At 40.2% G+C, this 12,183-nt stretch overlaps 1 protein-coding gene across 3 annotated transcripts in view; it reads left to right on the top strand.

Annotated features, from left to right (window-relative positions):
* Nucleotides 1–536: 536 nt before the first annotated feature.
* The window catches only part of PTPRO (protein tyrosine phosphatase receptor type O), a 243,609-nt gene continuing 231,962 nt past the window's right edge, over nt 537–12,183 (top strand). For 2 of the 3 annotated variants that reach the window (XM_032347425.1, XM_032347426.1), the window contains exon 1: nt 537–722. In XM_032347425.1, coding sequence (XP_032203316.1) covers nt 648–722 — 75 coding nt within the window. In that variant the 5' untranslated portion in view covers nt 537–647. The remainder of the gene's footprint in view (nt 723–12,183) is intronic. The other variant, XM_032347427.1, reaches the window with a different exon arrangement.

A 12,183-nucleotide genomic window follows, 5' to 3' on the forward strand; every position in this document is an offset into this window, starting at 1 on the left:
CACTCCATCACTCGCATCCCAACCACCAGCTCCCTCCAAGTGTTTCTGTACTTCTGTACAGCAACTGAGAGCCCATGCAGGAAGACTGAGAGGAGGCTGGGATCGGCTCCCCAAGTTGCTCAAGAGGAGTCAGGGAAACCCCGCACTACTCCTCAGTCCCCAAGACTGTGGAAAGGGCTGGGGCGGAGCCTGCAGTGGGGGCTGTCCAGCGATAAGAGACGGCAAGACGGACCCCGGTGGGGGGCTGGGAGGCTGCTGTCACTTTATGAGTCCGCGGCGCAGAGTGAGAGTATCCGGCTGCCAGACCACGGGCTGGGTGCGGGGCCCCCGCCTCTCGCTCGCCACGCGGACCCGCGTCTCCGCCCGCAGCCTTGGTGGCGGCGGCGGCAGAGCCTCGCCCACTCCGATCCCCACCCTCTCCATCCTTAGCTGTTAAAGAACGGCAGCGCCTGGCACATTCCGGGAGGACCCCCGGCGCAGAAAAGGAAAGGGAGCAGGCGCAAGGGGACTGGAACGGCAGCATGCGCCAGCCGGGAGCAGCCTCGGCGCCCACGGTCTGAGGCGGCAGCCTCAGTTCGCCATTGTGAGCCGCCGCCGGGGGAGCTCGCACGCGCCGCGGTCCCCCCGGGGTCCCCTTCGGCACCGTGATGGGGCACCTGCCCACGAGACCGCGCGGCGGCCGCAGCCTCCTGTCTCTGCTGTGGCTCTTTGTGCTGCTCAAGGTAGGGGAGCATGCCCCCGGCCCCCGACTCGTGCCCGGGCGGTCCTGTCCGCGCTCGGAAGCCCCCGCTCTGCCGCGGGGGAGCGGCGCGCCCCGGGGTGCGATGATGGCCCCGCCGCGGGCAGCGCCGGCTGTGCAGCCTGGACGCAAGCTTTGTTGTTCTTCCGTGTGCCTGCTCCCGGCGGGTTTGAGGGCTGGGAGGGGGGAAGAACCGGGAAGTTTGCTCTCTCCAGCTTTCACCCTTTGTGCTCTTTTACCACCGCTGGTATCCACATCAAACGTGGGCTTGTTAATTAGTGTTTCGCCGGGCAAAATGAGGTCACTTTTCCTTATGGTCACTACCGCACTCCGATGCTGTTTAACCTTACCTCTCTCTCCCCAATAGTATGTGCGGTGCTTTGTCTTAATTTACTTTCTCCTGGAATTCTACACCTGGGGCTGAGCTGCCTGTCCTCAAAAAGACTGCCGGGGTGGGTCGTGAGCATGGTTTTCTTTGACTAAGGAGTCTCAGTTTGAGCCTGGAGAGGACTCTTCTCCCCCGAGTCTTCATCTTCAACCTGATAATTCCCTTTACAAATTCTTTACACCCCCCCCCCACCTTATTTACAAAAGCTGGCACCTCTCAATTTAAAAGACAGAAAAATCTGTAAAATTCACTTTTTTGAGTTTTCTTTGGATTGTGCTGCTTTAGGCTGTTATTTTGAGAAAAGTGAAAGGGAGGGGGGCTGCTTTTTTTTTTTTTAATTCCTAGTTTGACAGCTATACTGCACATAAAAATCTTTAAAACAAATTTCAGCTAGATGTTTGCTTGGAAAGTAGTGTGAAGTTGTGAGGTAGTTGTCTACCACTTGTGTCCTCAGTGTGTCTACTTTAGTTTTGTCACGGTCCTTCCTTTCCTTTCTTGGCAAAGTAGTGTGTCCACAGGTGACCCGGAGCTGTCCTTTCAGCACCACCGTGATACTTACCTTAGAGATGGACGAAACACTAATGGATGCAAATGTTTCCTTACCAAAGAGTCACTTTTTGCTTACATGCACCATTAATTATGAATGCTTGACAACGAGATAGTGGAACAGGACCAGTGGATTGAAAACAGCCATCAATCTGAAATATTCTATGTTTTTATTTATCTTAATGAAAAACAGGGAAAATAGTTTCAAGGAGAATGAGCAACAGAGTGAATAAATGAAATTCTCAATTACATTTAATATGTTTTTACATTTTTCTTTTTTTTTTTTAAGATTTTATTTATTTATTTGACAGAAAGAGATCACAAGTAGGTAGAGAGGCAGACAGAGAGAGAGAGGAGGAAGCAGGCTCCCTGCAGAGCAGAGAGCCCGATGCGGGACTCGATCCCAGGACCCTGAGATCATGACCTGAGCTGAAGGCAGCGGCTTAACCCACTGAGCCACCCAGGCGCCCTTTACATTTTTCTTAAGTGGTAATAATAATTTTATTTAAAATCTGGTAAACAACACCCTGGTCATGTGTTTTCACTATAGGAGGTTGTTCTTTTAGCACATACCACTAATTATATTAGATTTACTTAAGTTTCCTGTTAATTTTTCTATTTGCTAAATTTCTATTTGCTAAATTCATCTATGCAACACTTGTGATGAATCCACAGTGGTAAATTGGATCATCACACATTTTTCTAAGTAACAACTAAGACTTACATGTATGACATCTGATCCAAACCTAACCTTTGACACAACTGCGGGATTTTATCTGAATTCTTCATAAGGAGGGGGAATTTCAGAAATGCTCAAATAATGGATTTGAGAGTGGGGGTAGTGTGCTTCAATTAAAATGTAAAAACTGTGACAAAATTTCTAATGAAAACTTGATATAGATGTGATAAAATGCAGTCAATGTTGGTATAATGGAATTCTCAGTGACTGTAAGAGAGTTTCACCATGTGCCTCACAACAGGTGTATTTTTGTACGATTGCAAATTGGTGTCAATTATGGTTAACTGCATCACATAATAAATACATTGACAAGGCTTGACATTTAAATAAACATTGTAATGGGGCAACTAATTTTGTAGAACAAGTCATTATCCTTCATTTTATATAAGTGCAGTGTTTGTGTGACCAGGACATAAAATGTATCGGATGGAAAAAATACATATGTATATATACTGAATATCTACCATGTGATAGTCTGTCTTCCAGATATTTACCATATGCTATTTCATTAATCTTATTTTGTTACAGTTGACAAGTAATATCCAAAGTGTTAAACCGGGCACAAAGGATAATGCATTTACATTTGGGAATAGTATATTACATGATAAATTTGGTACATCATATAATCTCTTCATAATTTGGAAATATATTTGCATGTACATTTGCATTTCCTGAATAAGTGTCGGTAAAGTAGACCTGAAAACGATTCCATTATTAAATAGCACATTGTTGATTGAATCTCAGTGATAAGATCTATGTGCTGAGTCAGAAACAAACCATTTATCCAACCTCCCGAAAAGCTCTGTGGCTCTCATTATGTCAACAAATCTTTCACTACTCCATATGAAATACCTTCTATATAAGAATGAAAATTCCTAATAGCCATAAAGTTAGAGAAACCAAAATGGGAGCCTTGATTTATAGTTTTATCTCTTCCAGTACTCAGGAGTTAGCAGCTAGGTATAAGTGATGGGAAAGTCTGAAAATTTGAATCTCTGTGATTCATTATAAGCAGTTTCATTGAGATAGCCTAAATGTGCCTGGTCATGGAAGTCTTTGTGCATCATTCCTTATCCATTACTAAGTGACAGAAACATTTAATCAAGCATCTCAGATTGTCTAAATCATCCACTGTACGTTTTGAGGCTAATATCTGCATATGTACAGTGTTCACTATGAAATTTTAAAATTCCATCTCAACATTGATGGTACATATAAAAATAGAAAATATAAGTGAACTCTATTAACAGGTATACTGGGAGCCTACCAATCTGAAAATCTTCTACCCACATATGAATGTAAATGGAGTATTTATCTGATGAGTCTCCCTCTTGTGCATCTTCCCAGCATTCCCAGTGAAAACAATGTAATTTCTTTCACCTATCCTATCTTTACTAAACCTCTTCCTGAAAATTGCTTCCCGTATCAGTTCATTTGGTATCAGTATTTTGTCAACTAAGAAGCAAATTGTAGAATATGACATCATAGGAATTTTAATTCTTCCTTCCCTGAAATGGTTCTCATTAGTAGTCAAGTGGAATGTTTCCCTAAACTCATAGTCTTGGCATGAATCCTTCTTTCTTTCCCTCACCTCCTCTCTATATTTTCTTCTCGGTCTGCTCTTACCTGATATGTAATCAAAGAACATTAAATTTGAAAGAAGCCCTAATTATAATTATCTGGAAAGAGGTTTAGGTTTAATTTTATAAAGCATGAGTGTTATGATGTAGGCCATATTACTTTTATTCAAGAGAAATATCCACTCACCAAGGTCTGTTTGCCTTTCTCCACTTCACTATCTCTCCCTCTCTCCTCTCTCACCCCTCTTTCACATGTGCGCACACACACACACACACACACACACACACAGAAGTTTCACTTCCACCTGGGTGTGTCATTCACATTCTATATTCTACAATATTGGCCAATGAACCATAATCTTTTCATCTTTCTGGAGCAGCCTAACCCACCCTCCTCACAATGAAGTTTGCATTATTAACTCCTCTGTCAACTGACTCCTTTGATAAATGTGTTTCCAATCTTTTATTTTTATCATATCTTATTTTGTTGTTGTTGTTGTTGTTGCTAACCTTTTAGAGAAACCCTTCCACATAGGATATCCCCAGTAAGCTGAAGAGTGTTCACTGGGCTGGGCTTCTACTGGGGATTGAGAAATAATCCTCCATTACTGCGTATTTGCCCTTGTATTTTGTTGTGTGAAAGATTATTGTTATAGTAAAGAATAAAAAATCACACCTTACCTCTTCCACATTTTGGTCCATAAGAAAATACACATCTATATGGATAAGTAATTAAAAATGACATAAGATTTGTACTTTGTTTTTAAATACACTATTTCTAACATCTGAATAACTAGCTTAAAGGTATTTAAGCTTATAAGCACATTGACGTCTGAACTTTATCAATATAATTCCACCTGGAGTCTTGCGAGTTTGCAAAATCCACTTGAGGTTAGATACAGTTGGTGCGCTCACTTAGACCATTGTGATAGGTAGCAGTGTGGCACACTAAAGGGCTAAGAGGAATGACTACAGATATTTATTTAGCATTTTCTTCCTAATTTAATACTTTCAGGTGCACAGTTCCAGTGCTGTTACATTTCCACAAGTATAGCCCTCCTGCAATGATGAGCTTTACTAGAAAGCACCTATATGCTCATTTTATTACTCCCAATACATTTATTTCTGAAATAAAGGAAAGTATATTGTAATTTTTTGGTCTTCCACTGTGCTTAGGATCTGGAATTAGGCAAAGAATAGAAGCTTCATAAACAGAATTAAAATTTGCAACATTATACAGTTTCTGCCTCAGAAGTGTTAAATACCATAATACTGACTTGTGAACACACCTTAAAGGAAAACATGAGAAAATTATCATTATGTGAATTAAATTATTATAATTTAAATGCAATCATTACACTAAAAAATAATAAAATGTTACCAGTTCTCTATATTAAGAGCTTATTAAAAATTATAAATCAAAATACTAATGTGTTATTTTTTCCATAAATATAGCACTCTTGGTTGCTCATTTATGCACCAGTGTTATCTCAGCTGCTATGTGCTATCATCAGTGAAAAAGCAGAGTTGAAATAATAGGGGAAATACCTTTCATTACCTCTATATGTGACCTGTAGCTTCAGCCAATGCCCAGCAATGCAAGTCATGTTCTTGCTTCCTCTTCCATATCATCATTGTTCTGTGACCACTACCAACTACAACTGACAAAGATTTCTGGATGCTTCCAACAGAAATCTCCCTAATTTTTGCCATAACTTTGCCCTTGAGATATGAAGCCTTTTTTACATCCTAGTCTTGGTTCTGTCTATGGTAGTGTTTAATCCAGGAGTACAACTCAAAGCCTTAAAGAACTCTTCTATGATGGCCTCAAAGGCACATTGGTATCAGCTCTTTCTGTTTAAATAAATATGTGAGAGACTGCTTTGTGCACTGTGCCCTTAATCTGAGGAGCCAAAACAAAGTTAATATGGCACAGGTGGAATGAGCAAGAGGGTGAATGGTGTGGGATGAAGCGAAAGGCGGAATACAGAGCCTCTCATCCTCTTTTCCCCGGTGTTATTGGCTCCAACAGGTTCCATATTGTTTCTACCAGTTTTTCAGAACAATATGTAAATAACCTTATTAAGCACCTCTCATGTAATCTACAATCACTAATTACTCCTAATTAGTAAGTTTTTCCTTTCACAAGCTTGACCTGGATCTCCAGAGTACTGATCCTTAGTTGTTGGCTTTTTTTTTTTCCATCTCCACATGGTACTTTCAATTTATTTCTCTAAGTATGACCATATCTTAACCTTGTGTCAGAAAATCATTCTCAACTCTTTCATTTAGAATCTCATTCTCCAGTAAAAGATGTCTGCTTTCCTACACATTCCAGTTACCTAAAAGGCCAACTCCATTTATTTCTGAAAATATTAAGACCACCAAACAAACAGAATGTTTGAAACAAGGTTGTAGTGGTTTCTTGATAAGAAAGGTTTGTCCTTTTCTTTTTGCCGGGAAATTGAGATGAAAGAAGGGAAAATGATAAAAGCTTGGGAAAATGCTTCAGAAACCAGAATTAGAACTAGGACTCTGGTTTGAGAATTGAATTACAAATTATAAATATGCATAATAATTCTGTAAGAGAATGAATATAGGGAAAACTGCAGTCCAATTCCATTCAGTTAATCAAACATTGATTGAATATTTATTATGTGCCAGGAATTGTACCAGATGTTGTAGGTACAGGAATGGATAACCTTCAGTTGAATCCTCACAAATGACATAGTGGAAATAGACATAGAAAAGGTCATTATAATGTAATATGAAGTGACAGTTTGTGTTTGTTTGTTTAATAGAGGAAAACATGGTAAAATGCTAGAGGAAACTATATCTCATGGGTTGGGAGATGATTTCTTAAAAGATAACCTGAGCTTAGCCTGAGTTAGGTTAAGAAATATGGATACAAAGAGAAAAAGAAAACTGCATAAGCAAAGGCCCAATGTTGTAAAAAGCGGGGCAGTGTTTGGGAAAATACAAGTGTGTACAAAAGGAAAAGGAATGGTAGATGCCAGATCAGGGAGACTCCTATATGCTGTACCAAAAAGTAGGATCTTTATTTTCTAGGTGAAGAAGATCATTGAAAGGTTAGCCAAGGCTTAGCAGGGTAAGATTTGCATTTCAAAGAGAGCTTTTGGCTGTAAGTAAAATGTTATCCTGGAGGAGGAGCAGACCTGGAGGCAGGTCAACTGCTAGGATGATATCATAGATATCATTACAGTCCAATTAAGAGATAACAAATGTTGACCCTAGGGTGTTGGGAAAAGACACTAAAAGAAGATAGTCAATGTTAAAAATAGCAAAACTGACAAGATTGGTTTGGGACTGGGGAGAAGGTAATATTCATGCTAATTTCTAGGTAACTGACACCTTTGCTTGAAATGTTGCAGTTTTGGGTTTTTTTTTTTTTCAGTGTTCCAAGATTCATTGTTTATGCACCACACTCAGTGCTCCATGTAATACATGCCCTCCTTAATACCCACCACCAGGCTCATCCATGTCCCCACCTGAAATGTTGCAATTTTAATGGTGTGTCTTAGACAGTGTCCATTTTCCTCCAGCTCAGCTACCCCCTTTGCCCTCATGCTTGGTACTATTATTCCTGCTCCACACTTTATTAACAGTCCCTTGATTAAACTATCTAGGATTTCCCCTGAGTATCCTATTGCGACCTTTACTGATAAAGGACATGATGAATTTAGCAGAAAACATCTTGAGTTTGAAGTCCCAAAAGCCACACAAGTACTTTTTCAATATAAGTCTGATGTCCAGGGGTGATGGTAGACCGGGAGATGTGAATGGGGATGTCCCGGCAGAGAGCAAGGTGGAGAAAGGCAGTGGGCCACAATGGGCCTTGAGGAGCACTAACATTTAATAAGGAACCTAAGAAGATGAAGAAGAAACAGCCAGAGAGGGACAAGAGGAAAGCAGAATCAAGGAAATCCCAGGTCTAGGAAATTCTGAGTTGGAAGGATCGGCCAACAGCGTCAAATGCAAGAGGAAGATCCTATAAGCTTGTAAGGGCCTATTTAGCCAGAGTGGCCCCACCTCGGTGGAACAGCCATTTTGTTGTTCATGCAGTAAAACTTAAATTGACCCTGCCCCACCCAGGGGAACTTACTTAAAAGCAAGTCTGGGAAACCAGTCCCAGGTAATAAAGCCCCAATACAAGGGTGGGTCAGGTCAGGTGAAAATAACAGTCCGAATGCAGGGATGAGTCTGGTCAGGTGGAGACATCCAATCAGTAGAGCGCACATACTGTCTCCCTAGCTACCAAGGAGTGTGGGCCCCACCTTTTGGGTGCCAATTCTGACCAAGGTGATAGGCTAGTTCCAATGTCTACTATAGGGTAAATTGTAATTCAGTTGGCCACCCGTGTGTGACCTAGCATGACTGTGCAGCTTTCTCTGTGTTACAATCTCATTCACCACCTGTTTGTGGCGAGGCCCAACCACATGGCCTTTGCTCTATAGAAGTTAGTCTGTGAGGCAGGGAGGGGTCGCCCTCTCTGTAAGGGGTGGCCCTGACCGGTCTGTTTGATGGTCGGTTTGATTCTTGAGCTTGGCGTAAAATAAAGCTAGGCTTGACCTTCGCTTTGTATCAGTCTCGCTCCTTTGACCATGGACCCATTATTGGGGGACCCAACATTGGGGGCTCAACAAGCTAATATCTGGAAAACATCTTTGGATGGGAAAATCAGAAGGCTGTTGGTCTCTGTGGAGCCTGGGAGATGCTGAGGAGTAGAGGACCGGCCACTGATTTGTCAAGCGCATAAGCGTCAGATCAGAGAGACCAGATTTCAGTCTTAGCAACAAGCAGGATGTGGAGAAAGTTGTTTTCCCTTGCATGGGGACCCCTTCTGCAATCTGTTGTATTTACCTCAGAGGATAATTGAAAGGACTGTAAACAGTGCCTAGAATACAGTAAGCACTCAGTAAGTGTTATGTAGAAAAAGAAGAAAGAAAGAAAGAAACAAAGAAACAAAGAAACAGAGAAAGAAAAGAAAGAAAGAAATAGGATGGTGAAAATAGCTAAAGCAAAGGCAGAGAGGTAGAACAATAAAAATGTGTCTAGAGCAGCATCTTCCAAAATGTGTTCCGTGGGACATGAGAGACTCTCACTGCCAACAGATGTTATTCTGTGATAGCATGAATTTGGGAAATAATCTAACTTTATTTAAAGTACTCTTAATTCATTGATTATTAATTTTTTTTGTATCAGAACTTCTCAGAACCCCTATTATGTTAATCTGCTTTGTGTTTTCCAGAAGGGAGAGCTAGCATGTAGCATTTCCCAAGTTTGACTGTAGAAATCATTTTCTAATGAATTTCCTTCATGCAGAAGAATTTGCATGAGGGAAAGCAACGATTCCCAACTTCTTTTTTTATCAGGGCTAATATTTAGGAAACTCTGTTAGAAGAAAAAAAAAAGTACATATTCTTCTTATTTTATGGATTATGCTAACTCTAGTTTTGGTAACTTTATGTACAAAAAGATTCTTTGGCTTTGGCTATTAAAAATGGAAAATTCATTTTAACCTTATTCTTCAGTGTAATTATCTTAAATTACAACTTGAGAGAACAATATGTTTCGTTCAGTATTATTTGTCTTTAGTATTACTGCCAGTTGGGTATAAATGGTGAAATCACTATCAGCTGAGAGGCGGCTGTTCCACTTTTAGACATCCGTTTCGTTGTTTGGTTGGTTTGGCTTTGAGATGATCTATTTCTGGTTGTAGCTTTCACACATTACTACTATCTCTGTTTCACATTAGTAGAGCACTATGTTGTGACTGCTCCTGCTTTCTTGCTTGTTCTGAATAATTACTTGCCAACAGACCTGACAGGTGATAAAGATAAAATGTGAGAAGCTTGTCATCTCTCTGTCCTGTCCTCAGCTGTCCATCATACCACGTTAAGCGGTTATAGCAGTCCACATTTTCTGCCTGTTACACTGTATTCTTTTTTGTGGCTTCAATAGCCATTTGGGTGGAAGGCAACTCTCATTCTTCCCAGTAGGATCTCATGAAGAACCATGGTAAGTGTTTGAGAGTGCTCATGTAAGAAAAATGCATGGTCCATAATAAGCATTTTATAAATGCAGATTTTTATTTTATTCCAATTTCCGTTCAAAAGATATTTCCTCAACATGGCTTTCATGAACGACCAATCTAGGACCTCCCCATCAGGGGTCCCTGGGTGGCTCAGATGGTTAAGCATCAGTCTCTTGATCTCAGCTCAGATCTCGATCTCAGGGTCATAAGTTCAAGCCCTGTGTTGGGCTCCATGCTTGATATGGAGCGTACTTTAAAAAAACAAAAAAAAAAGTCTCCTGAAAATTTTACCACTTTTACACAGGTTTATTTTCTTCAGAGAATGTATCACTTACCACGTGATGTCATACCAGATCTTTATTATGACTTACTCCTCCATTGGAAGGCTTGTAGCTTTCATAACCTAGCAAGAATTTGATCCACTTTGTTCATGCTGTACCCTCAGCTGCTAGAAGAGATCCTGGACCACAGTAGATGTGCAATAAATACTTGTTGAATAAATGGATGAATGTCGAATGAGTAAATGGGTGAGGAAGGTCAAGAGGAAGTTATGGGACAGACTCAAGAGGAAGAGCAGTGTGCAAGCTTGCCAGGGCAGAAGGCAGCTGTTGGACAGCAAGATGAAGTCAGAGAGAGGGTCTGTCAGGCAGAAGTGCTGAGTGGGCTTTGGGAGGGAAGGGAATCAGAATGAAAAATGGTCTGGAAACCTTGCTTTGTTGATCTTGTGGAGGAAACAAAGGCTTTGTAATAAGTGAAAATGAACTCTTTTAGACACCCAAGTAAGGTTCCTTGGGTATTTTTTTTCTGGGATTTTATTATGTCTGAGATGTGTATGGCTAAGCAACACACAGGTTGCCTGGTGTAATGAATTCTCATCTGTAGTAAAGTAAAAACTTGAATTTTTTTGACCACTTATTTCTATCTTATTCAGTCTGTGTATAATTTACTTTAACTTCTAAAACAAAGTAGCTTCTGAGTTCTTAAAATATGAAAGTATGGGTTAGTTGTAATTTTTTTCTATTAATTCAATTTTGGATTTGTTTGTCAATTAATTAATATTCTTTATAACTGAAAATAGGAGAGAATTGTGATCACACATTGATATACTCTCACACATGGCTATTAATTACAATTCTGTGATTAATAAATTATTTTCCTTAAATGTAATACTCTGCTTTTTTTGAAATATCAAACCAAGGTTTCTGGAAATCTTCAAGAGCACATTTATAGGAGTCTCTTTCTGTCTCTGAGTGGCTGCATCAGAATTAGACTAATTAGACTACATCATCCTCTCCCTCAGATCAACCAGACATTTTTTTTTTTTAAGATTTTATTTATTTATTTGACAGAGAGAGATCACAAGCAGGCAGAGAGACAGGTAGAGGGAGAGGAGGAAGCAGGCTCCCCGCTGAGCAGAGAGTCAGATGCGGGACTCGATCCCAGGACCCTGAGATCATGACCTGAGCTGAAGGCAGAGGCTTTAACCCACTGAGCCACCCAGGCACCCCCAGAAATTTCTTATTTACGTCAAGTTGGTGGCCTGTAAAATAGACATCCTAGGAATACTGCAGTGGCATTTCTATTTACTTTGACATTGTGTTGAAAACTAAAGTGTAGCCATAAAAGGGGAGTGTTCTTGCCAAATACTGCAAAGCAAAAGCATCATATTTACAATAAGTGCCAATACCATTACCATAAGAAATGCCTTATTACTTGGATGTACTTAAAATTCCTAGATTTTATCTAGGAAGAGAAATTGGCTTCTTAAGTTTCTGAATAAGTTGGCTAATAAGGTGAATAATAAAAAGCCAAGGGAATTGGATATTGTCTGGAATGTATTATTAAACAGTGAGTCATGTGATCCTCCCTTGAAGGATTATAGAAAAATCCTTTATATACATATGAAATGTATCAGTACAATAGGGTTATTTACATATAGATACAGTGATGGGATGTGGCCAGGTTCATTTTTTCATCATCCCTGAGAAATTCCTCTACAGTCTTCCCTAGCTAATTCATACTTTTTAATTAGTCTTTCGGAAATGACTAAAGGCCTCAGTCAAAGTGGTTAGATACTTGGGATTTGTAATATGGAAATTCTGGTGTTGTCAAAACTGTGTTAAAATGATTGCAAGG

This window comes from Mustela erminea, chromosome 6 (genome assembly GCF_009829155.1).
Source record: "Mustela erminea isolate mMusErm1 chromosome 6, mMusErm1.Pri, whole genome shotgun sequence".
NCBI lineage: Eukaryota > Metazoa > Chordata > Mammalia > Carnivora > Mustelidae > Mustela > Mustela erminea.